Source organism: Heliangelus exortis, chromosome 7, assembly GCF_036169615.1.
Source record: "Heliangelus exortis chromosome 7, bHelExo1.hap1, whole genome shotgun sequence".
Lineage (NCBI taxonomy): Eukaryota > Metazoa > Chordata > Aves > Apodiformes > Trochilidae > Heliangelus > Heliangelus exortis.
The window spans coordinates 944499-970375 of NC_092428.1; the positions used below are offsets into that span (position 1 = coordinate 944499).

General features: G+C 50.7%; 1 protein-coding gene across 6 annotated transcripts; it reads right to left on the bottom strand.

Moving 5' to 3' along the window:
* Positions 1-843: 843 nt before the first annotated feature.
* On the bottom strand, positions 844-21680 carry LOC139797996 (uncharacterized). 6 transcript variants are annotated; one of them, XM_071748099.1, is made up of 11 exons: positions 21403-21680; positions 21175-21304; positions 12392-13251; positions 9507-9668; positions 7890-8076; positions 7134-7285; positions 6745-6771; positions 5358-5476; positions 3544-3663; positions 3011-3049; positions 844-2878 (listed from the first exon to the last, which is right to left on the bottom strand). In XM_071748099.1, the coding sequence occupies exons 2-9, from the start codon at positions 21215-21217 to the stop codon at positions 3567-3569; spliced, it is 1647 nt and encodes a 548-aa protein (XP_071604200.1). In that variant the 5' UTR covers positions 21218-21304; positions 21403-21680; the 3' UTR covers positions 844-2878; positions 3011-3049; positions 3544-3566. The 6 variants fall into 6 exon arrangements, with proteins under 6 accessions (XP_071604200.1, XP_071604196.1, XP_071604199.1 ...); XM_071748095.1 differs by having other exon boundaries at positions 12392-13254; XM_071748098.1 differs by lacking the exon at positions 21175-21304.
* Between the last annotated feature and the right edge of the window lie 4197 nt (positions 21681-25877).

A 25877-nucleotide genomic window follows, 5' to 3' on the forward strand; every position in this document is an offset into this window, starting at 1 on the left:
ATTATATATTTTTTTCTTTTCTTCCCCTGCTACTTGTGAGGCAAGCAGTGCTCTTAGTCTTGCCTGCTTGAAAAACCTAATCAGGAGGAGAAGAAAAGGGCTGCTCCAAGTGGCACAGAGGGGGAAGGAGATGCTGGGCTGGAGGTGGGTCCAGCATCCTCATCCTCCTCCTCATCCTCCTCCTCATCCTCCTCCTCATCCTCCTCCTCATCCTCCTTTCAGCTGTGTCTCTGCCAACTAAATGGCCCTGGGACAGGTGGAGCTCTGGGAAAGCAGAGTGCAGACTCCTCATGGGCCTTATTAAAGTCTTCAGCAGCCTGGCTCTAATGTTGATTAACAGGGCAATTAGAGGGCTAATGCAGACCTCACCTTCTTGGCAGGGCTGCTATAAACACCTCCCTGGCAGCTGCTGGAGCCCTCCCTGAGGCAGACAAAGATGTGCTCAGGGAGCTGAGCTGCCCCTGGGGAGGAACAGGGTCTTAACCCAAGCTGCTCCCTGAAGCCTTGGCATGGGCACCAACACCTCTCAGATGATGCTCTTGTGTGGTGCTGCTCCTAAACCCTGATTTTTTGGGGAAGAAAAAACACTGAGCTGCCTCTCACCTTTCCAAAGGCTTTCCTCACCCTCTGTCTCTCTGAGAACAGCACCAGACTCTACAAACTTGGTTATTTGTCAGAGCTGAACAAGTTCTTCCAAACCTTGGAGGTTACAGTTCCTTTTTCTTGCCCAGCTGTGCTCACTTGAAGTGTGTGGCAGGTGTTACACTACAACCCAGGTCTTAAAGTATCTTAAAACAACAAAAAATATCTTCAAAACAACAAAAATATCTTCAAACAACAATCATAATTTTGATGGGTTTTTTTAATTCAATTTCTTACACTTGCATTACAATGCATCCTGGAGTGGAGAACTATACAGTATGTTACATGTTATAAATATATTTCTGAAAAATACATGGATATGTTTCATATAATGCTGGAATAAAAAAGAGTGCTAGTTCCTTTTAGTTTATAAAAAAAAAATATACCACAGACAAACCTCTAATGTGAATGGAGGGGTGAGGACTAAGGGTTCATGGTGCTACGTCTCGAAACACCTCGGGTTCAGTGTGCACTGATTTCACATTCATTGCAGCCTCTGTAAAGCTGGAGGGCTAAGGGTGTCAGGTGAGGCAGGATTTTAGCCCCCTGCATTTATGGAGATGCACAGACTATTCACAGAATAATCAAGATAAAAATCTTTCTAGCTGTGGAGGGAGCTAGCAAGATGCACAGTGAATAACCAAGTCCCACTGCAGCAGCTACAGCTGGGACATCATACACAGCACCTGAGGAGGGTGCTAACTTTGAGTCAGCACAGAACATTGTTATTTTTTTTTTATTATTGTTTTTTTTTAATTGGGAATTTTGGTTTGGGATTGGGTGTTTTGGGTTTGGTTTTTTGTTTGGTTTTTTGTGTTTTGTTTTGTTTTTTTTTTTTTTTTTGAGATGCTAAGTGAAACCCTTCTGAGTTCACAAAGAACCAGAGCTTGGCTGCTTCCTTCACTCATCCCTGAAAACTCCAGCTGCCCTGGGAGAGTGTGGCTGGGCTGCTTTGGATCTTGGAAGAGATCCTGTCCTGGTTCTGAGGGCTCCAAGGGCTGAGCTGTCTGAGGAAGGGGGAAGGATCCATTCCTGCTGGGTCTGATCCATTCCTGCTGCAGTCAGCCCCCTCCTGCCAGCTTCTCACTTCTTGGTTCTCAGGCAAGTTGGGGCTGAGAGGGGGAGGGATTTTTACACCACGATTTTTTGACTTGTTTACACTGTAATTTAGGGGGTAGAACAATCCTTTAGAGGGGGGCAAAGTTGGTTTATTTGCATCTTTACATGCAGGGATTCTTGTGCTAGTACCAGTAAGAGCTGGTGGGCAGAGGCTGCTGCAGCCAGGGCACCCTCACAAGCTGTGCCTGGCACCAGTGGCCATGGGGCAGCCCCCAAAAGCTGTTAATGTGGCCCCAAAATAGCAGCAGCCCAAGGTCTTGTCCTAACCCTTCCTTGCAGCTCTGCTCTCCCTCTTGCCTTCCCCAGCACCACCACTCCACCTACAGCCTCAGGCCACCCCCTGCACAACCAGTTAAAAGTTAAACTTGGGAAACTGGAGTCAAAATGAGTTAAAATTAGGAACTGGAGAGCTGTTTTCCCTCCCCTCCCCCCCCCCCCAAAAAAAAAAAAAAAAGGCAGCAGAAGAGCTGAGGTGGTGCCTTGGGTGCAGCCTCCATCCCCTGGAGAGGCTGATCCTGCAGGGACCCTGAGTGATGCTCAGGGCAGCACTGGAGGTGTGGGACCCCTGGAGAAGAACCAGGCCAGGAGGATGGGAAGCTAGGGATGGCCTCGGGAATGGCTGGTGTGAAGCCTTGGGTTTAGAGTCCTGGTTTTCCTGCTGGAGTCCAGGGAAAGGGCACAGCTGGCCAGATGCTGCTGGGCAGGCAGGAGCTGGGCTGGGGACAAGCACCAGGCACTCTTCCAGATGCTGCTGTGACCCCCAAAGCTTATTGCAGCTGCAGAAAGTCCTCAGAAAGCAACGATAAGTTAAAAGCTCCAGTGTTCTGTTCCTGACTCAGAGAGGAGGAAGAATTCCCAAGCCTTTCTCCAAAGTCTCATGTGTTCAGTTCCATCGCCGCGGTGCTCCTGCAGCAAAACTCCTCTGTGGCTGGGCCTTGGTAAGTACCCCTCACCTTCAGGAGTGAAGCCATCCACAGCTGAGCAGGCATCACCTATCCACAGACCCTTCCCAACCTCCCCCTTCCCTTTTTCCCTCTTTCCCTCTTTCCCAGTGCCCCGGGCAGAGCCTCTCCGGTGCCAGGCGCAGGATGGAGTTGGCAGAAAGCAGCCCCGGGGTTCCTGGGTTGGTGTCCCCTGGGTTGGTGTCCCCTGGTGTCCCCTCTTCTCCTTCTTGGAACACAAAGGTGCAGTCACCCTGAGAGGCTGGAAAAGGCTTTTTTTTTTTTTTTTTTTTTTTTGCATTTAACCATCCTGGGTTGGTGTCCCCTGGTGTCCCTTCTTCTCCTTCCTGCAACACAAACGTGAAGTCACCCTGAGAGGCTGGAAAAGGATTTGTGGGTTTTTTTTTTTTGCATTTAATCTCTGGGCTGGTTTGGGAAGGTGGAAGATGAGGCTGAGCCTGGTTCCCTTATTAAGTTAAGAGGAGACTCTTTCTTTCTCAAGACATCTGCTTGGCTTATTATTTTGGGAGTCTTTTGAATGCAAATAAATTAATTTGTTGCTCTGTCCCTTATAGAAAGGCTGCATGATTAAGCCTCTGTGATTACAGGTACCTTTCAATTATGGTGTTTTGTTATTTTTTTTTTTAAAGTGGGGGACTGTTAAAACACACGGGCCAGTCATCAGCTGGCAAAAATCCCTGTAATTTGAACTTCAAAAACCTGACATGTTCCTGAGTGCTGGAGCATGTCTGGATGAACAGCACTGTCCCACTTCTGAGCAAAGGCAAAAAGAAACCCCCCCCCTTGCAAAGAAACAGGTGCTGCTTTGCTGATTTTTTACCTTGTTCGTTTTGAGTGGGGTCATCAGAAAGGCCAAAGGTTCTCATTCTTTGTGTTTTGCCCCAGAACGATCATGGAGTTCCTCTCGGTTTTCCTCACCTCTGGAGACACAATGTCTGGCCTTAAAAAAGAGGGGAAAAGCCATTAAAGTGGAGAGCAATCAGCAGGCAGGGCTGGGCTCTTGGCACCAACGTGCCAAGATGCACCCAATAAAAAAAATTAAAAAAAAAAAAAAAAAAAAAAAAATAAATATATATCCCAAATAAATGCCCTGCATCCTTGGAAGGGCTGGGCTAGCTCGGGCCTCTGGGGCTTGAGACAGAAACCTTTTGGAACCCTTCTTAGAAGTGATGGGTTTCTTAATGTGATATTTCAAAGCTGTTTACAGGCAATTAATAGGCAGTAGTTCTCTTGGATTTGGAAAAAACTTTGACTCAGAGCCCTGACTGATGTGGTGCAGACGTTTTTGGTTGGTTTGTTGTTGTTTTTTTTGTTGGTTGTTGTTTGGGTTGGGTTTTTTTTTTGGTTTTTTTTGGTTTTTTTTCCAGCTACTACTTGTTTTCTTATTAATCTCATGATGTATGATTTTTTTGTTGTTGTTTTGTTGACCTCCTAAGTTTTTCACAATGGAAAAGTCCATCTTCTGCCTCGATGCCTTTCCTTAATTCTTTGGCTGCCTCTCAGCCCTGAGTGCAGGGGTGTCCCTTGGTACCTTCCCTGGGCTCCAGAGGGATGGGGTGTCCCAAGGAACAGATCTCTGCCTCCTCCTGAGCTGCCTCTCAGTCCCCAGGCTCTGACCCAGCTGGGTATGGCTGGGGAATAAAAGCTTGGAAGCAGGGGAAGAGGGAGAAGAGGTGTGAGCAGAGGGCAGGTGGATTTATGGGAGCAAAAATGGAGTGAAAGAGCAAAGCAATTCACCCACTGCAGAAAATAAAAAAAAAAAAAAAGCAGTGGGTGGTGAGAGGGAGGGGACTTTGCTGAAGCCCAAAGCAAGTCCTGGTTCTATTCAGGTTTAGGGGGAAGGTTCCCAAGAGTCTGTATCCCTTCCCCAGCTGGTTCACCCATCTATTTCAGATGGAACTGTTTGATCTCTTTCTGCTTTGTGTTTCTCTGGGCTTCCCAAACAATAGGAGGAAGTTTGCCTCTTACGTGTGCTTGGGCCCCAAACCAGCTTTTCCCAGCTGGAAAAATCACTCTGTGAGCTACAGAGGGGTTTTGTGGGGATTCTTTTTTTTAATTATTATTTTTTTCTTTTTCTTTTTTTTTTTTTTCCCTCCCCAGCTGTAATTACAAGATTCCCAGTTCCCCCATGGATTTTGTCAGGTAGGTCCAGGCTGTCTAAGAACAATGGGACATTCCTGAGTGCTTAACCAACTGCTGCTTCCCCAGCATCATCCCGTGGAAAAAATGAGAACAGGCTGAAGCACCCTTGAACTTTGCTGCTCAAGGTGACTGAGACCTCAGCTGAAACCCCCCCAGCTCCATGTCATACCCAGCTGTGGTGAGGAACAGCCCCAACCTCTTCCTGCTGCCTCCTTATGTACCCAACCACCCAAGCTCAGCTGGGAGGACTGGTGGGCATGCTCAGCCCCTTTCTGGGGGGTGGGCACTTTCTTTTGGGGTCCCTCTGACGTTTCCATCGTTCTCACACGGGTTACGGGATCCAGTGTGGATCTGGGAGCACCTGGGCTCTTGGGAAGCAAATGCTGGGCTGGTGGGACCACTCCATCTGATGGAGAGAAGGTAAGGAGGGGTCTCTGAACAGCCAAAACCTCATCCCAGCACCAGGGGGAAAATATCCCCCATCCCTCTCACCTGTACAGCTGGGGGCAAGACCTCTTCAGAGCAGCAGAGGACAGCCCCAGCTTGTTCTGGTTTCTCAGCCTTGTCTTTCTCATCAGATCTTTCATCCTCCCCCAAGCATGGCTCTCACCCTGAGGAGCAAACAAAAAAAAAAAACCAGAATTAAAACCTACCCATGGCTTGAAGGGCAGGACAGGCAATAGGTGATATTTTTGGGGCAGTCCAGGGTGATGGGAAGAGGGGAGCTGCTTGGTTTTGAGAGGAGTTGAGTCCTGACAAAAAGCAGGGGGTTGATACTGAAGTTTTAACACCTCCCAGTGATGACTGGTGGGACCCAACCATCATGAATAATCCTTTTTGTATTTTATTGGGTTACAGCTCCCTGCCTGGGGCCCTGCTGTTCTTTCTGAGCTCAGGTTTGAGAAGGAGAGGACACCTTTAACCTCATTCTTATGCTGAGCTGAAAGGAAAAAAATCCCAGTTTGGTTTCCTCCCTACCCCCATGCACCAAGGAGGAGGGGGGAGAGGGCAGGACCACCAAAACAACCCCAAAAGCAGCAGCCTGGCTCCCTTCTCCTCCCCATCAGGCCAGGTGCCTTGGTCTCAGCCTTTCCCAAGGTGCTGCCTTCCCTGCACCATAAATCAGAGGGGCTGAAGCCTTTGTCTGCCTGTCAGCTCTGCCAGGGCTCCATTTGAAATGCTAATGGAGATAATCAAGAGGTCAGGGAGTCCCAAGGGCCCCCCCCTCATGTTTGCTCTCCCGGGGCTGAGCTCATCTGAACTCATCAACTGAAAAGGAGCCATGAAGTCCAAATGTTAAAAAATCCATGTTTTGAATTTTTTTCTAGATTGTTCTAAGCAATGGCTGGGAAACCTTGGGAAAAGAACAACAGAAAAAGCTCATGGCCCAGGACTGGTGTACTGGGGAGGAACAACTCCTGTTACTACGAAGTTTCCAACCCATTGTCCCCTGGGGACATTGTTCTGCCCTGTCCCCAGGTGCCACCAGCAGAGCTCCAGGGGTGGTGGCCACCTTGGGAGGCTCCTGGGTCATTCCTGGGGCTCTGCTCAGGCTTCAGCTCAGCCCCTGGGGGTGCTGAGAGGCTGCTGGGTGCAGTGCCCCAGGTGAGGCCGTTTGCCCATGGGAACACCAAACTTTTCTCTTTACTCCTCAGGACTGATGGGTGCTGAGGGAAGGGGGTTGGGAGCCTCAGCATTTAGTGCCTTATTTGTGGTGCTGCCCCGGAAAAATATCACAGAATGTCAGCTTGGAAGGGACCTCAGAGATGATCAGGTCCAAGCCTCTAACAGCCTGGTTTGTGTGGGATGTAAGCACTGCCCATGTCACAGAAAGCCCCCAGAGGCCCTGCCCGTGGCAGGTACAGGTGACAGTACCTACCCAGCTGTTCCTGCTGGTGTCCAGACCCTGAAAACAAAAAGAGATTAAATTATAAACAAGGAGGCAGTGAGAGCACCTTACAGCACTGGGAATACAGTCAGTACGTGATATGTGCTCTCCTCCCAGCTCTGCCCTGGAGCTCACCCAGAGCCCTGGGGAAATCTTTTATGATTCTGTCCCTCCTCCTGAGTGTGATCATCCCTCCCTTCCTCCTTCCCCTCTTTTCCATTCAGGCTGCCAATTCCCTTGAGTAGCATTTAGCAGCCATGGGACCACTGGAAAACTTCATCTTCTCATGGAGACCATGAGATGCACTTAGGGCTGGGACTTCTCCCTCCTCCTCCTCCTCCTGCTCCCCCTGGGATGCTGGCTCCAGGCTGGTCACTCACCTTTCTGTCTGCAGGGTCCTTTGGCAAAGCCTGTCCCTCAGCCATGCCACCAGCTTCTCTGAACTCATTCTCCTTGTTGTTCTTATTGTTTGGCTGCTTCCTGAGCCCCACCACCAGCTGGCTGCTCCCTGAATCCCAGCATCTCTCCCTTCCTGCAAGGAAAGGCCAAGGACTTGCTCACTTTTCTCAGCTGTGTCCTGGGCACTGCTGCCAGCAAAGCTGCAGCTCCAGGTGAGATGAAACCTCGTGTGCTTCCATGCCACACTCCAGTGGGAAGAAGGCAAATGTGCCAAGAAAGTCTCCAGCCATGGGAGACTTCCCAGCAGCTTCCAAGTCATCCTCCAGGAATGTGTCCTGTGCCTGCCTGAGAGGGTAACACTGGGCAGGAGGTTTTCCATCTTAATCAACCCCTCCTTTGGCTCAGGGAGGATTCTGAATCCAGAAGGAAGAGCTCCATGAATGGACCCAGTCAGGTGTGCAAAGCTTCCCAAAGGAGGCACCTGGTTTATGATCCATTTGTCCCCAGAGCTGTAGCCACAGCTGCAGAGCAAAAAGTTCCCCTCCCCACAGGGGAAGAAGCAAGTGCTGAAACCCTGGCTGTAGGAAAAGCATTTTAAAAGAAACCTTTCCCCCCAAGGTGTGGTTCCAGTACCACCTTGCTGCTCCCTTCCCCAGGGAAGGGGAAGCTGCTGGCCAGAGGATGACACAAAGTGGTGGCCACCAAGAGAGGAGGTCAGGGGGTTCCTGTGGACTCACCATTGCAGCTGCTCAGCTTTTCAGTGTTGCCTCCAATTTCTGGGATGATGGAGAGATCAGAAGAGTTCCCAGTCTGAACCAAGAGGCTGTGAGGTCTGCTCCTCCCAGAAAAAAACATCTTCACATCTTGGTAGGAGCTGAGGAAGATGCTGGCAGCTCCACAGGAGCAATGCTGCAGAAAATACTCCTGCACCAGACAAGAAGAAAGCATCGTGGGCTCTCAGGCTCAGAGATCCCAGCCCATACTCTCAAACTGAGCCCCACCAGGACAATAATTTAAGCACTGCAAGAGCTGAACATCTCATCTTGGGGGGGCCCTGAACAGTGTGAGGCAACTGTAGCTGAGAAGGAACTGCTGAGAGAGCTTGGAAAACACCAGAAAAAAAAAAAACCCACAACCCACATCAAAGCTCCAAACACTTAAATTGGAAGCATGGTGCCTTTCATTCCAGCAGGAGCTGGGGAGGAGGGGACACCCCCACCAAGATGAGGATTTGACCCTGGCTTTGCAGCTTGGATGAGTTACTTGGAGGCAGTGACTCAGAGCTGGAAAGCTTCAGGAAATGTCTGAACAGTTCCCAGGCTTGGACGTAGGAGGCTGAATTCCTCTGCCTGGGAGAGATGGGGACAGAGAAATGACAGGGAACAACCTGACCCACAGCTTGGCTGGGGCTCCGAGGAGGAGGAGGAGGGGGAGGATGAAGCACCCGCTGCAGGTGGGAGAGCAGCACCAGGGATGCAGTGACCCTGCTGGGAGAATGAAAGGGTTTCCACAGCAGGGCTGGGGAGAAATAGCTGAGTGTGACAAAGCCCTTCTGCTCCTCTGGGGAGTGATAAAATAGAGAAAGAGGGAGGGAAGGAAAAAAAAAAACACCAGCAAAAACCAAAAAAACCCCAACCAGCTGGATGCCTGGTGTGATGGCCAAAGGAAAAGCAATGAGAGGCAGAGGTGTGGTGGAGCTGAACAAAACATGAAGGGGCTAAAACATGTTTGGAGGCTGAAATGATTTGCAAATTTTGATTGAATTCCTCAGCTCACTCTGGTTGAGAAATAATAATTCTTAAAAAAATATAATGGGAACACTGAGCTGTGTCACCTCAGAGATTCTTGGTGTGGCAGCTCAGAAGCAGGGCAGGGGAAGAGCAGGGTGCTGGGCAGTGGCATCACTGCTGTTCTGTCCTGTTGTGTCTGGTTTGGGGGACATTCTGCTGTTTTTCTGACAGTTTAAAAACAGAAGGAAAGAGCTTTTAATCCAAACCACAGCTGTGAAGGAGGTCCTTGGAAATGTTTTGGTGGCACTGACTGACATCTGTCTGATGGGTTCCTGGGAAGTTTCCAACCAGGGAGCAGCAGAAGCCCCTGCCTGTGAGGTGGCCATCACTTGAGGTGAGGGATGCTTTCTACATCTGAGAACCCAACCTGCACAAGCAGAGGAGCCCAAGCCCACCCTGAGGGAAGCTGAGCACACTGGGCTGGGCTTGGGCTCCCTCAAGAGCAAATCTCTCAGCCCAGGTGGGCTCAGGTAAATGAGCACCTTCCCTCACTCAGCCTTGGAACTTTCCATCCTGGGCCTGGAGTACATCGTTTAGTGGGAAACCCTTCTGGTGTCTGCTTACCTCTTTGATCTGGCTCATCCTCAGCTCTTTCTGCAAGCTGCAGACTTTCTTTTGGAGGCGGAGGTTGTGCTCCTGCAGCTGCCCAATCTTCTCTATCAGCTGGCAAATGTGTTCCAGGTACCCCAGCCCAGAGCCCAGGGCTTGGCTGCTCCCTCTGTTCACCTGCAAGGACAAGGCAGCAATGGACCACCACCAGAACCGGCAGAACCACCATCAGAACCATCCTTCCCAGCAGCTTCCCCCTTGGCCCACTGGTACCAGTTGGTCAAACCACCCCCCTCTTGCCAAAAGCAGCCCTCTGGGTTTATCTTTCTTCACCAAATAAGTCCCTTTCTACAAAAGCAGGAAGCTTGCTCTGTCTCCTTTCCCACAACAATCCCCAGTTCTGGGGAAATGCCAGCCTGGGGGACTCTTCCTGCCTTTTCATTATGTCAGAAAGCTCATGGGGTGTTCAACAAACAAGCAGCACTTGGATTTACTTCTTTTTTAAACAAATGATGGCATGGTGTTATTTATAAACAGGTATTATTATTATTATGATTATTATTATTGCCTCCAGATGCTTTTGTGTCTGAGGCTGGGACAGAGGTCACGTGAAATCAGGAAAACTTGTGATGGCTCCAGGACTTTGCATCCCTGGCTTTCTGTCCTCTGGGGCAGAGCCTGCAGAAAGTGGGGGCAGGACCGAGGTTGCTCAGCCATAAAAAAAGTGAGTCTGGGATGGGAAGAGGGGCAGGAACAGCAAAGCCTGAGTGGGCTTTGCCCCTGGGAGTGCTCCCCATGGGGCTGCATTTGGGGGATGGGTTTTGGGGATGCTCATTTGGCAATCACCCCATGTTCTGACTGCTGTAAAATCAGGTTTTTCCTCTGAAGCCACCCCTGATGGAGCTGGGGGCTTTTCCTTAGCCAGGCTCCATGGAAAGCTGTCCCTGGCAGGCAGGACCAGCTGGCAGGAGCTGCTCTTCTCCATTCAGATGGGAGCTCAGTGACGGGTCCTGCAGCACCTCGGGTCTCCACGCTTCTTGAGATGCTCTTCCCTTTCTCTCGGGGGTAGTTCTGACTCCCACCATGCCCCACAGTCCCCTCGAGCCCCCAGTGGGGCAGCCAGGTCCCTTCCCCACCTCCCATCAGCAGCAGCCAGGAGCAAACCCCCTGGGTGAGGCTCTGGGCTGAGCGGGAAGCATTCGTCACTGGCAGCTGACAGCCCCAAAAAAAGGTTTGTGAATAACAGGAAAGCCAGGGATCGAGCTGTGCACTTCTGAGGCCTCCACCCTTGCTGTCCAGGAGGGGCTGACATTCTCTGATGGCTTCTGGCTTCCTCCAAGTGGCACGCACGAGCCCGTGGACCGAGCAGGATGGATGGATGGCCCCGAGCTCTCCTGCTCCCTCCAGAGAAGGATTTTTATGGTTATGATTATTATTATGCTTGGGCCCAGGATCACTGGCACTGTGTCAGCAATGCCTGGGGGTTTCTTTAATTTTTATTTATTTAATGATGCCAATGCTGCCTCTTTCCGGGTGAGGGGCTGCCCTGGAATGTAAACGTCCTGGAGGTTGGCAAAGCAGAAGCACCAAAAGCTGTGTCTTCAGACTGACCCCACAACCTTTCCTTTGGCTCCAGAAGGAAATGCTTTCATTCTGGCTTCAAAGTTCTTTCACTTTGCTGTTTGACAGCTTCCACTTCCTCCCCTTCTTCCCCAAGGGAACAGCAGCAGCCCCAAACAAAAGATCAGAAACCTTTGTTTAAGAAGTGCCGGACTGGAAAGAGTGGCCACGGATTTCCAGCCACACCATTCACCCAGTGAACCCAAATGCTTGAAACATTTGGTCATTTCCAGTCTTTTTTTTTTTTTTTTTTTTTTTTTATTCCCTTTCCAGAGTTTTTCCTTCCTGCTCTCCTGGAAGCAGCCCCAGCACCCAGGAGGACCTCTCTCTCCTCCAGGGACTGACTCCTCGCTCTGGGCTGGGGGCACCCATCAGCTCTGGGGCCAGAGGACCATCTGGAGAGGGTTTCTGAGCCCTGTCCTGCCTCTGCTGTGGCTTCAGATAGCTGTGGAGAGGGGCAAACTTCCTCAGCATCCAGGTCACAGCTGTATTTATCCAGCTCAGAAAAACAAACAGAGCCCGAGTGCTCTGGGGCAGGGAGCTGGAGCACTCTCAGCCGGTGAGGATATTAAAAAGGAGGGGAGATAAGCCACCAAGAGCTTCGTTTCCTCTCCAGCTCCTTTCTAATTTATTCCCTTGTTTATTTAAACGCTCTGCTGGGGGAAACTGAGGCTCTGTTTCCCAAAGGATTGAAATTGGCTTCAGGGGCAGGCAGAGCAAGCTGGGCTGCAAACCCTCGGGAGTGCAGCGGAGCGTGGAGGGAACTCCTGACAAAGCCTCCTCATAGTCAAACTCCCCTGCTATGGGCTTTTCTTTTTTATTATTTAACTCCCTGCCAAAAGACCAGGTTGCTTTAGGCACCGTGCCAGCATCTGTCTTCCCCTGGGTGCGAGACAGCTCTGGGAGGGAGGAGGTTGGGTTGTGTGCTGCCACAGGGAGCTGGGACACCTCACCCCTTCCTGCCTGAGAAGGGGCAGGACCCAACTTCAGCATCCCCAGCTGAAGAGCAGAATCAAATCCATCCTCTCACCCAGGGCTCTTTGAAACATCACATCTCCACGAGCCGTGGAATTACCTCACTGCTACAAAACAGAGCTCTTGAAGATCACTGCCAAGCTTTGCTGCTTACAGAGGAGATTTCCTGACAGATGATGGAATCGTCCCGCTTGGAAAAGACCTTCAAGACCATCAAACCCAACCACCAGAGGTGATGGGACCTGCACCCTGACCGGGGTATTTGGGCAGGCTTAGCCCTAGGATCCAGTGTAGGTGTTCCTTACCTCACTCAGCCTGCAGCACTCATCCATGTATTCATCCAGACTGGCACTCGTGGGACATCTCTTCAGCTGCTGTCCCTGGGTCTGGAGGTCTGGTGTGCTGCCCAAGTTCTCTGGGAAACTGTCAGCTAACATCTTGGGCTCTTCTAGGGGAGCAGGGGTGGGAAGAATTCTTTCCCTGGGAAGGTCCATCTCCGGGGTAGGTTCCTTATCCAAAGATTCCCTTTCACTTTGGTCAAAACGTCCATCAGGGCTTTCCTCCTGAGGGACCCTGAAGCCTCCCAGGGAAGCTGTCGGACCCTGCCCGGCATCTGCCTCCTCCTCAGCTCCCTTTGCACCCTCTGGCTCCCGGGGGCCGAGCGCTCTGGCATGTTCCTCACATGTTCTCATCACCAGGTGGTCGATTTCTGGGGAGGAAGAGGTGCTGAGCACCCCGGAGTCACAGAAGGAGTCTCTGCTGTGGAGCACAAAGCTCTTCTCCGAAGCCGTCGGCGTGGAGGGGGAATTGGCCCCGCTCGGCAGCTCCACCCCGGAGTCCTCGGACTCAAATTTGGAAAACCTGTGGAGCCTGCACTTGGACTCGAAGGTGCTGAGGTCAGGCAGCCTGGCTACACAGTCTGTGCTCCCCAGCCCATCCGCAGAGCCGGGCAGGGAGCCCGAGCTGGGCTCTGCCGGAGCATCCGCTGGCTCGGGGGCTGCGGGGAGGGCTGGTGGGGAGGGGGCAGTGGGCAGAGGGGACCTCTCTGTGCTGGCTGTGTCACCTGCAGCCTCCAGCATCAGCCCCGGGTTCTGGATGCCTTCATTGCTCAGGATCTTCATGTGGGTCAGCACAACCTTGTCCTCAGCTGGTGGGCTCTTCTTCCCTGCTTCAAGGAGAAGGCAGAAAGTCACAAAAAGGCTGCAACCCCCCCACATCCCATGAGGAAGTGACGTGGGAACCTGTCTGTAGGGAGGTGGCAGGGGGGGACAGCCCTGCTTGGGTTTTCTGGAGCCCCACAAAGCTCCCCAGAGTCCTTCAGGGGGGTCAGAAAGGCAGAGCCCTGCTTTGGCAGGCAGAGAGGAACCAGCACGCAGGGCCAGGCAGAGTTTTAGGGACCACCTCTCCCCTTCCCCCAGCCCCACTGACACTGCTTCCAGGCTGAAGGGTTTCCTCTGCTGAAATGGATCCTCAACCAGCAGCAGAAAAAAAAGAAGAGTATAAATGGAAATCTGTCTTTATTGGATTTGGGGTTGCAATAAGCAATTTGCAATCCCTTCATAGGTTTTTTTTCCTCTCTGTGTTTTCCCTGCCACACACACGGGTGACCAAACCCAGGTACTGATAGGAAAAGCAAATGAGGCACCTGAGATCTTTTTATTTCCCTGCCTGTATGGTTTCAGCTATGAAATCATTTCCTTCAGTGGGCAGGAGCTGGGGGCAGCTTTGGTCCTGAGCTTTTGTGCACATGGGGAAGGAAGAACACCCCAATTATTTCCCAGGGGGATGTGGTAGGACAGGCTCTGGCTGCAGGGATGGACAAGAGGAGCTGAAGATCTGCCCCAGGGTTTCCTTCCTTATGGGTGGTCTGAATCCTAAAAACCCACAGTGCAGCCCCAGATCCATCTGGGACCAGGAACCCCTCATCAGCCTGACCCAAAAGCCCCACAGCCAAGGGAGACCCGTCCTCACCCAGCTGGAAATGGAGCTTTTCCTGCTTTATTTAAATTCCTTCTGCTCGAGCATGGGGATCCCTTGGGATGCTGCTGGAACCTGCCCCTGAGTGCCTGTAGGCAAACAGAGATTTTGTATTTCACACATTTGGATTTGCAGGCAGGGACAAATAAACCCATCCTGAAGGGCTTTGTGTGGCCCTCGGGCACAGAGTGCTGGTTACCCCTTTATTTGTTATGTTATATAATGTTATGTTATATTGTTATGTTACATTATGTTGTAATATTATGTTATAGTATGTTATAGTATCTTTATATTATTTATTATCATGTTTATTATTATTTATTATCATGCTATATTATCTTTATATTATTTATTAAAATACATTATCATGTATTATATTGTATTGTACTATATTAGATTGTATTAAATTATATATTGATTTTACTGTATGATGTCATATTTACTACATCATATTCAAAATATTATGTTGTTATACTGATAATACTTCTTTTATTATGCCCATTATATTTATTTTATCCTTTATTTCATTTTAGCCTCTTTATTTTATTATCTCTATTCCATTCTCTGTGTGACACACTTCTCACATCCAGAGCAGCCTTGGCAGGATTCACAGGCATCCCTGCACCTCACAGAGCCCCCTTTGGGGCCACCAGCAATGAGCCCCAGCTCAGTGGGTGACTTTTCCCACAGAGATGCCCCTGGGGAGGAGCTGGGGGCATCACCCCAACCCAGCCAGGGGCAGCCCCTTGCTCCCCCTACACACCACACTTCCCTTGCACTGGAGATTCTCTCCCTGTCTCTCAATCTTCCCCCTTTTTTCTTTTTTTTTTTTTTTCTTTTTCTGGCTTAACCGGTTCCACCCCTGGCCTGCACAAGAATTTCTTTGTCTGAGATCAGGAAGCAGAATATTAAAATGAGGTCTTCTTGCTCCTCACAGAAGGAGGTGGCAGATGTTTGATTCCTGGTCTCAGAGGTCCTTCCCAACCCAGATCGTTGGGTGGTTCCATCCTTCTATCTCTTATGCCTACAGAAGCTGCAGCCTGTACCACAGAGTTTGGCTGGGCTAGGGGGGAAAAAAAAAGAAAAAAAAAAAAGGGGAAAAAAAAGGAGAAGAAAGGAAAAAGAAAAAAGAAAAGAAAAGGGGAAAAAAGGGGGAAAAAAGGAGAAGAAAAGAAAAAGAAAAAAGAAAAGAAAAAAAGGAAAAGAAAAAAGAAAAGGGAAGAAAGGAAAAAAAAGGAGAAGAAAAGAAAAAGAAAAAAGAAGAGGGAAAAAAGGGGAAAAAAAGGAAAAGAAAAAAGAAAAGGGGAAAAAGGAAAAAAGAAAAAAGAAAAACAAAAAAGAAAAGGGAAAAAAAGAGAAAAAAAGAAAAGAAAAGAAAAAAGGAGAAGAAAGAAGAAAAAGGAAAAAAAGGGAAAAAAAAGAAAAGAAAAAAGGAAGACAAAAAAAGAAAAGGGAAAAAAAGAAAAGAAGAGAAAAGAAGAGAAAAGAAGAGAAAAGAAGAGAAAAGAAGAGAAAAGAAGAGAAAGGAAAAGAAAGGAAAGGAAAGGAAAGGAAAGGAAAAAGGAAAGGAAAGGAAAGGAAAGGAAAGGAAAGGAAAGGAAAGGAAAGGAAAGGAAAGGAAAGGAAAGGAAAGGAAAGGAAAGGAAAGGAAAGGAAAAGAAAAGAAGGAGAAGAAAAAAAAAAAGGAAAAAAAGGGGGGGGAAAAAAAAAAAGAGAAAAAAAAAAAAGGAGGTGAAATCTCAGAGTTTAAGGTCCCTTTGGTCCCACCAAGTCCAGAGAAGGTTTTTGCTCTGGCCAGCACCAGTCCTGTGCTCTCCCCATCCCACAGTCACCACCTGGAAGCTGTCCCTGCCCACGCAGGGGGTTGGAACCCCCTCTTTAAGGTCCAACCCAAACCATTCTCTGGTTTCACCACCACTTTTTGTTTCTCTGCTCCCCGAGCTCAGCACGGGCAGGTCCTGCTCACCACCTCAATGTTTGGGCATTCCTGGGTTCTCCTCCCTCCTGATGAACCAAAACTTCACCACCCCCTCCACAAGCTGAGAGGAGCTGCCTGGGATGGGTTTGTGACCTTGTCCCCCCTCATCCCATCAGCCTTTCCCATGGCCCGGGAGGTCATCAGCAGAGGGATCACCCACAATGAAGGCAGGGCCTGAAACTCAAGTTTTTCTTGCTGCACCTCACTGCTGGGAGGTTCTGCTCCTTCCCTCCCTGCCTCCTCACCAGCCCCTGGAACCTCAGCCAGACCCCAAAATCAGCATCACCTTGCCAACAGACACCAGAGTGCTGCAATCAGAGCTCAGCTGTGCAGGTACCAAGGGAAAAAAAAACAAAAACCATCGACCAACCAACAAAAAAAAAATCCACAAAAAAACCACAAAACCAAAAAACAAAAAAGCCCAAACGAAAAACAAGAAAAGAAGAGAGAGGAGAGAGAAGAGGAAGAGAAGAGGAAGAGAAGAGGAAGAGAAGAGGAAGAGAAGAGGAAGAGAAGAGGAAGAGAAGAGGAAGAGAAGAGGAAGAGAAGAGGAAGAGAAGAGGAAGAGAAGAGGAAGAGAAGAGGAAGAGAAGAGGAAGAGAAGAGGAAGAGAAGAGGAAGAGAAGAGAAGAGAAGAGAAGAGAAGAGAAGAGAAGAGAAGAGAAGAGAAGAGAAGAGAAGAGAAGAGAAGAGAAGAGAAGGAAAAAAAAAGGAAAAGGAAAAGGAAAAGGAAAAGGAAAAGGAAAAGGAAAAGGAAAAGGAAAAGGAAAAGGAAAAGGAAAAGGAAAAGGAAAAGGAAAAGGAAAAGGAAAAATAAATTTAAAAACATCAAACAAGAACCATCAAAGCCCAGTGAGCCAGACCCTCAGCTGCTACAAATGAGCTCATTACCAGGGTCCTGCTTGTGTCAGTTAATTAATGCTGGATGAGGGCTCAGCCTATAAATGCTTCAGCCACCTCCCTGCACAACAAAGGAGGCAGAGGGGGTTTTGTTGGGGTGGGGAGGGTCAGGGTGCTGCTCAGAGGCTTCAGGAAGGAGGTGTGAAGAGCTTGAGGGAGCCCAAGCTTGGTAAGAGGGATTTACTTGTGCTGGAGGGCAGCCAGCCTTGACACTGCTGCTCCTGGGAAAGCAGCCAACTTGTTGGGTTTTGGGTGGGTTGTTTTGGTTTTTTTGGTTTTTTTTTTGTTTTGTTTTGTTTTTTTGGGGGTTTTTTTGTTGGTTTGGTTTTGGCTTTTTTTGTTTGTTTCTTTCTTTTTTTCTTTTTTTCCCTTGTTGTTTGTTTTTTGTTTCCTTTTCCCCCTGGCTTGGTTCTCCCCATCCTTTCTGGGGTGGGGTGGGGGCAAGGCACCCAAAGAAAGCTGCTGCTGGTCAGGGTTCTGTGGTTCTGGAATCCCCCTGCAGATAAAGGGGGTGCCCTGGGGTTTGGTGCAAGTCTGCACCTGGTGGGGTTTGGGTTTGTGCCACCCTGGGCAAGTTGCTGGGTTCCCAAACCTGTGCTGATGGGGAACAGGGACTGTGAGCCAGGTAATGAATGGCTGGAGATAATGAGCAGGGGGGGAAGGAATTGATGAGTCTTAGCTCTAAGCCTCTAGAATTTTACTTGGCTTCCAGGCTGCTTTCTAGGATATTTCTCATGGGTGCCACCAATGACTGGGATCCTGGGGTAGCAGGGATTTAGCTCAAACAAGACCAAAGTCAAACCCCCCCATTCCTACCCCTCTGCTTAGCCCGGGGCAAAGTGCAGATGGAAAAGCTCCAGAAAAGGTTTTTTTAGCATCCCAGGAGAGTCAGAGCCTGCCCTGCAACTCCTCTGCACCCCGAGGATTAAATCCTGTGCTGGGGAAGAATGGTGAGGCAAGAGAGGTCCCTGGGCTGGAGTTATTCAGCCCCTGGAAAAGCAAAGCTGAGCCTGACATTTGGTCCCTGCATTCCCTCAGTTTCCTTCCTTCCTTCCTTTATAAAAAAGAAACAAACCCAACCACCCTTTCCCTGCCTGTGGCCCTGTCACTGGGGCTGCTCCCACACCCCTGGCAGCCCAGCTCAGGTGGCATTTCCCTTTCACTGCTAAGCAGGGATTTCTTTCTTTCATTTTTAATCTTTTTTTTTTTTTTTTTTTTTTTTTCCTCCCCCGTGATGAGCTCGCAGTTTCCCAGCATTTCAGAGAAAAGGGGTCACTTCCTTTTGGAAACAATAGGCATTTTTTGCTGCTGACTCTTCCCCTGTATGGGGTGAGGGGGCTGTTCTGGCACCTCCTTCCCAGCACTCAGGACTTGGTGTGTAGGCAGGACCTTGTGGATTATTCTTATGCTGCCAAAAAAAAAAAAAAAAAACCCTAAACAAACCAAAAAAGCCCCACCACCCCCACCAAAAAAAAAAAAACCAAACCAAAAAAAAAAGACAACAAAAAAACCCAAAAACAAAACAACCAAACCCCACAACCAAAAACCAAAACAAACCAACCCAGCACCCCCTACCAATTGACTCTGGGAGGGAAATCTATTTCTCTCTTTCCAAATTTCAGTTTACCCACCCAGGGAACTGAAATGCACATGGGTTTCATGGCAGGGGAGATCCACAGTGGTGTTTGCCTGAAATGCTGAATTCCAAGAAATAAGTAAGACCAAGCTGAGGCCTGGGGCAGTCCTTGAACAGAAAGCACAAAGTTCTTGGACACTTTGCCTCCAAGGTACTCTCCAGTCTCGTTGTTAAGTTCCCCTGAGGATGGTTTGGCAATATTATGTGTCCAGAAACGTTACAGAGCTCCCAAAATTGTGACTGGTAGGGATCCATCCACACAAAAGAGATGCTGAGAGCAGGGTTCAAGGCCTCTGCTCTCATACACGTGCTCCAGAAGTAGAGGAGATACAATTATAGCTCTCTCTTTTTTTTTTTTTTTTTTTTTTTTTTTTTTTTTTTTTTTTTTTCAGGCAGAAAAGGGAGGCAGGTTGTTTACTGATGGATCTAGCTGGGAGAACCAAAGAGGAAATGGGGTTTCCAAGCAGAGAGGCCACTTGACATTTTTACAGCTTGCTTTTCTTCATCCCAAGTGACCTGTGGAGTCCTTGGGAGCCAAGAGCAGGTCTGATGGATTAGTGACCTCTGGCAGAAAGTCCCCACAGCCCACCTGGGTCACCAGGAGGTTACCAGGCACCAGGTCTCAGACCAACACCTGAGCTGGTCCTCCCTGCCCTGCAATGGAGCTGCTGCTCAGCCCCCACAGTCACCCGTGGGGATTATCTGTGGGGTTTTGCCAGCCCTCCCTACAGACCTGCAGATCCTCCTCCTTGGGAATCCCCATGTGCTCCCTCAAGGAGAAAGGTTCAAAACCTTTTTAAAAATAAAAATAAAGTTAACCCTAACTTTATGAGCAGGCAAGATGTGATCTGGCTGATGTAAAAAATAAAAATAAAGGGCACAACCTTTTCTTGCATGTCTGATTCACAGGCTGCCTCCCATGGCAAAGGAGTATTCAGCCAGAAAGGGACTGGGAGACAGGAGGCCCTCTGCAAGGATGGAACTTGCCCCCCAGGGATGACAGGTATGTAGTAATTCAGGTTTTATTGCCTATAATAAGCTTGGATAAACAACTGTTCAATAGCCTCCAAGACTGAAGGCATTAGGACCCCAGCACGTAACCTGCAGCCTAAAGAGCTCTGGAATTGCACCAGAAAGGTCACAGTTAACCCATTCTTCCCACGGAGTCATTGCTGTCCCTGGGCAGAGCCCTCGGAGAGCTCTTTCTGCCCAGAGGAGGTGGCAGTGGGCAGGGGTGACCATGCCCTGGGCTACATCTGAAATATTTCATGGCTGCAGCGAGAGAGGGGACAATCTGGGGGTTTGAGCCTCTTGGCAGGGCCACCCCTGGGTCTTGGGGAGGTGACAAGGAGGAGGAGGAGGTCACGGTGGGGATGAAGGGATCTGGAGCTGCTGATACAAGGGCTCCTGCTACCCTGATGCCTCTGGTCTAACAGCCCCCCCAAGGAGGGGGAGAAGTGGTGGTAGCCTACAGCCCTCTACTTGAGCTGCCACTCCAAAAAATGAAAAAAAAAATTGTTTGGTTTATATTCTGTACCTTAAAATGCATTTGGAGATGCAACTTTAGAGTCCCTGGCACAAAGCTTGCAAGAAACAGCAAGTTCTTGGCTCTTTCTGAGCTGAGATGGGGTCCAGACCAGGACACAAATGATCTTTGGTGCTTCTTTCCAGCACCTTGTGTCTTATTTGGAGAATAATAATTCCTCCACTGAGGAACCAGAGAGATTCTCAGCTTGTTCCTCCAACAAAGCTTCCACCTCCCCCTCCAAGAGTCCTGCTGCACCCCAGGGATGAGGGAGAGGATGAATCCAGCCCTGAGATGGGCAGTGAGGACCCCGGGAGGTGTAGCCCCCCCAGCAGGGTGGTTTGTAACATCTCCACTGCCCTGCTGTGCCCTGGGCTCTGCCAAGCCCCCTCTGTACCCACGGACACACCAGCCCAGGTTTTGGGAAGGAGGTGTTGGTGCCAGCTCTGGTTTGTAACCCAGGGGTGCTCATCCCGCAGCGCTAAGGAATGAAACGGCCCCAGAGCCTTTGTGCTTGGAGGGAAAGAGAAAAAAAGACAGCCCGAGCTCCACCAGCGCTTATTTTGGCAACAGACAGGAAAGTTACAAGTGATCTGCTGCAGGATCGCAGCTGTCTGCCCTGCAAACAAAACCCCTCCAGCTCGGGTCAGTCCCAGAGAACAAGAAAAAAAAGAAGGAAAAAAAAAAAAGAGAAAAAAACCCCCAAACCAACCAAACAAAAAACCCAACTCCAAGTCGGGCCAGTCCCCACAAAACCCCTCCAAACTGGGCTGATCCCTGCTGGATGGGGCCGTCCAAACCCCAAAAGCGCCGGGATGCCCAGTGCCAGGGAACCCCCGAGCACCCCACGTTAGGGCAGCACCCGAGCGATGCTGGGGGGGGCACCCTGACCCCCCCATTGCCCCCACCCCGCACTCTCCGCCAGCCCCCGCCGCGCTCTTCCCCAAAGCGCTAAGAAAGGGGAAAATAAACCCGATTCCAGAGGAAAAGGCATCTTTAGTTCCCCAAATTCCATCTTTCCCCCCTCCCGGTGGGGTCGGGGCAGGGGCCGGGGGTCTCCCCGCAGCCTTACCTGCCGGGGGGCAGAGGCAGCCGGCGAGCAGGGAGCGCAGCATGGGGCCGGGGTGCGGGTTCGGGAGGCTGCGGGCAGCCGGTCCGGCGAGACCCGGGAGCGGGGCGGGTCGGGTTGGGTCGGACCGGCCCTAAAGTAGCGAGGGGAAGGAAGAGGGTGGCGGGCGGAGGGAGGTTTGGGGAGGGGTGCCCGTCAAAGCAGGATTCTGGGGTGGGTTGGAGCACTCACCTCGGGGCGCTGGCAGCGTGAAGCTGCGGTGCCAGCTGAACATCCCGGCAGCCGCCGCCCTCGGCTCAGGGGCGGGATGAGGAGGATGAGGATGGGGGTGACATCGTGGCTGGGGTTGCTGCCAGTCCCCCCGCCCCCCAGACCCCCCCGGTGTCCAGCGGGAGCCGGGTTAGGGCATGGCGGGGGTGCAGGGACTTATAAAGGGAGCAGCCCAGAGGAATGCATCTCCTGTGGCTGATAAGCAGAGCGGGCTGGAGGGGTTTGAGCTACCTTTGCAACCCCCTGGAGGAGGAGGAGGAGAAGAGAGGGAGGGAGGGGGCGGGGGGTGGGAAAGAGGAAAAAAAAAAAAAAAAAAAAGGGGGGTGGGGGGACGGGAGAGAAGAAAAAGACAAAAATATTTCAGCACTTGCACAATGTTGATAAACAACCCCCCTCTCAAGTGGCAGGACAGGGAAGGTTGGAATGTTTTGGGTGGGGAGGAGGTTCGGTTGGTTGTTTTTTCTTTATTATTATTATTTTCAGGTTTGTTTGGGGTTTTTTTCCCCCTTTCTACTCTTTAGAGTGCATGTTTATGTGTTCATCGTGCCAAACACTGCCCTGGTTGCAGCAGCTGGGGCTGCAGGCTATGGGTGAGAGGGGTGAGGAAGAAGTGCCCCAAAGAGAAGGTCCCGTGGGCAGGTTTGTGGTGTCACCCCACTAGAGTGAACCCCAAACCCCGGGGCAGGTGCAGAGAGCTCTGCCGTGCCCCGGGCATGGTGTTGCCTTGGGAAAGGTGCAGGGAATTCCTGCTGGGAGAGGTGGAAGCAACACCAGCTCCCTGCAGGAGCCCCGTAACCTATTACCGGGTGTCTGCTGGCTGAGCGAGCACTGCTCTGCCACCCAGACTCCTGCTCTCAGAACTAAAAATGTGCTGCTCCACCCGGTTAAACCGGATTCACTGCGGACTTCAGGTGACCACTGGCCCCCAGGAGACCACAGGGTGCTCCAAAAGCCACGGGGAAAGAAGCCAGGAAAGGGAGGAGCTGCCCCCATCCAGCTGCCCCCTTGCTCTGCTCCTCTCTCTTTTTTTTTTCCCACCCCCCACCACGTTGCTCTTATATTTAGTTATTACTTCCATTGCTCACAGCCTCAGCTCACCCAGCAGAAGGCATCCTTCCTCCTTCCTGGGATCGTCCTGTCCCCTCTGCCCTCCCCCTGCAGTGGGGAGGGGGCCTGGGGGCTGCCTGAGCATCAGGTCAGCGACAAGGGTAACAAGCAGGGGAATTTTGGGGACAAAACACTCCTTTCCCCCCTCCAGCTGTCCCTGTGCCGTTGCACAGGCTGTTCTGCTGCTCTGAACGCTGCTGAGCACAACCCTCCCCTGCCCAGAGGTTTCTCCTGTAAATAACTGGTTTGGGGAGGGATGGGAAGCTGCTCGGGGTGCTCTGGAATGTCTCTGCTTTGCAGTGAGCAAAATGTTGGTTGCTGTCAGCAGACTGGGTTCCTCAGAGCCCCAAGCTGCCTGTTTCTAAGCTCACCTCACCCTCTTGCATTCAACAAATGCTTGGGGCCAGCAGAAATGACTGTCTTACCAAAATAGAATAAATAAAACCCTCCAGTGACAGCAAGCTTTTTGAACCAGAATGAAACATCCTCTGGAATGTGCAAAAATCCAAGTGCTCCTGCCCTGGGCTGGAGCAGAACAGGGAAGGAAAATGGCTGCAATGAGGGCTGTAATGGGTGTGTGGAACTGATAATTAATGTTGGAAATGCTCTGGGTTGACACAGTATGTGACAGTGTTTGGAGGCCCACAGAGCTGCTGGGTGTTGCACGTGGTTATTTTTGTCTACACTTGAAAAGTTTCAGTGCCATGACTGTCTGATGGGTTTTTTCAACTCTGCATTGAAGTATTTCACACCTGAACAGCTTAGCACGGGGTCAGGGAGAAGCTATTTTAGGGCTTTTCCTGCAGTGTAAATGCCCCTACCTGGAAGGACATCTCACCAGTTGGGGTGGTGTTCTTACCTGCAGTGGAACCTTCCAAAGGGTGGAGAGCATCCAACCCAGCCCAGGAGCAAGAAACTGAAGTGGGTTTGGTGTCTAAACATGAAAGAAGTGTAGAGAGTGGGAACCTGGTTATTAATGTGCTCTTGTCTAAAACTTGGGAACACCCTTGACATGGGAAAGGTGTACAGGACCCCCCCCCTCTGTCCAGAACCACACTGAGCCCAGTTGCTCCTGCAGTGAGGGGCTGAGCACAGGGCTGGGGAGGAACCAGGCAGGAGGGGAAATGGACCTGTCCCAAGCAGAGGGACAACCTGGCTCCGGGATGAGGCCACTTTACCAGCTGCCTGCTGAGGATGCTGTGGTTCCTTGGCGTGTGCTCCATCCCTGTGGCTCCCAGGCTTTGTGCCAGGGCTCCTTCCCATGCACTGAGAGTCTGGGATGGGTTCTTCACTTTGCAGCCAGGGCAGGAAATTCCCTCTTTGAGCTGCAGAGGATGTAACAGGCAGAGGAAAAAACCTCTTAGTCAGCATCAGCTCCGTTGCTGATGGATGCTTCAGTTTCCTCAGCCAGGAGAAAACCCCCCACCCAAAGCAGCCTGGAGAGTTGTTGTGTCCCTTGGGCACACAGCTGCATCCCACCTTTCTTGTCACCTTCCTGAGACTTGGGGCTGGTGGGAAGTGACTTGAGAGCAGAGGGCACTTCCCTGCTCTGGGGAAAGCCAAGCACCAGCTTGGAAAGCAAGGGAGAGACATTTAGTGGGGAACCCTAAGACTCTATGGGCTCTTGTGCCCTTCCTCCCTGCCTTGGCTATTTCACCCTCAGGGGTTGAAACCTCCCATGAAAGAGATTCCTGTGGCACCCCCTGAGATGCTCTGCAGAGGGTGCCCATCAAAAGTGACCAAAAACTCACTCAGAGGGAATTTTTGCAGCAGCAGAAGAGAGCCCTGGGTGTGTGGAGCTCTGTCCAGGTGAGCTCTGCTGGCTGGGCCAGGTGTGTTCCTCTGCTCTGTGGCTTTAGGCAAGTCCCCTGAGCAAATAACTTCATCTCCTTCAGCTCATCTGGCAGAACAGGATTTTTGTCAGCAGTTTCAGGACCCTGTCTTTGAGGTGTGCAGCCCCCAAAGCCCCCCCAGGATTATTTCTCATGCGTGGAAAAAGTCCCTCCCCCTGGCACGGGGTAATTGTGGTGAAGAACAGGGGGGAAAAAAAAAGAAAAAAACCCAACCCAAACCCAAGACGTTCTGAGAGCCTTGTGCCCGTGGTTCTCACACTGAGGCACACAATGAAATAGCTGCCAGCCTTTCTTCAGAGGGATGTATTAGATCTCATTTTCCAACCCTTTCCCTGACCCCCTTGAGTGAAAGGCTGGGGCTGGACAGGTTGCTCAGCTCCCTCCTGGGTTGGTTTGTACCCACATCACCTCAACCCCTTGCACAAGGACAAAAAAAAGAAAAAAAAAAAAAGCCAGGGGTGTGTGGAGTGTTTGAGGAGGAAATGCAGGATATTTGCATGCCTGCAGATGGAAGTTTCCAGAAGGCTCCAGTTTCCTGAGAAACAGCTCTCCTGCTAACCTGGCAGTGACTTGCACCTGTACAGCTTGCCCAGGTTTGGGGGTCACAAAAGGGGAAGTTGTTTTTAATGCAATGCCAAAAAAAAAAAAACCCAAACTTGCTCTGGAGTCAGTGGGCAGCAATGTGTCAACCTCTGAAAACCTTGTGTCTTGCTCCAGACACTTGTCTCAGCCTGGGTATAGTGCTGGTTTTGCTGTTTCCTCAGGGAACCTGGTAAAAGCAGTAAATATCCCCAAATAAGTGAAGCCCCTCTGCACCTTCCCTGCCTCTCCCATGGGTGCTCCAGCTCCAGGTGATTCCCAGGCTCAGCTGAGCAGCACCCATCCCCGTTCTGCCCTGCAGAGCAGAGAAGGCTCCAGTGCCAGGGCTGGTTGGGATGCTGGAGCAGGCACAGGGCTGCTGCTGGTGGGACAGGCAGGCACTGGAGGAGGAGAAGAAGGGGGGGGGGGACCCCAGGAGCAGGGAAAGCATCAGAGGTGCTTGAGGAGTGCTGGGAGAAGGAAGAAAGGAAGGAAGGAAGGGTGGAGGCTGAGCCAGGCTGGGAAGAGAGGAGCCTTGTTTTCCTGATGGGACCTCAGGACCGTTGTCCTGCTCCAGGAGTGGGGGACAGAGCCCTCTTTTGCTGCACTGCCTTTATTTCTGTGGTTCTTTAATTTAAATTCTTGATGGAGGGCAGCATCTCCTCCATCTCGTTCTCCCCATAGGACATTCCTGCTGTGTGGTCCCTGTGAGGAAAACTTGCTGTTAATTTCAGCCCATCCAGCTACTTGCAAGAGGCTTAGCTGAAAGCAAAAGTACAGGACAGAAAATCACCTTTTCTCCTGGCCCCAGCCAGGACAAGCATCTATCCCTCAGCTCTTCTTTGCTGAATCCCAGCAGCTCTGAAACCCATTTTATTGAAACCTTGCAATTTGGAG

Excerpts from the sequence above, each read along its gene's own strand:
- LOC139797996 (XM_071748096.1), bottom strand. The coding sequence starts at position 21,445 with ATGTTCAGCTGGCACCGCAGCTTCACGCTGCCAGCGCCCCGAG. Across the intron at positions 8,077-9,506 it reads GGATGAGCCAGATCAAAGAG|GAGTATTTTCTGCAGCATTG; the intron begins GTAAGCAGACAC and ends TGTCTGGTGCAG. Across the intron at positions 6,772-7,133 it reads AGGACCCTGCAGACAGAAAG|GGTCTGGACACCAGCAGGAA; the intron begins GTGAGTGACCAG and ends TTTTGTTTTCAG.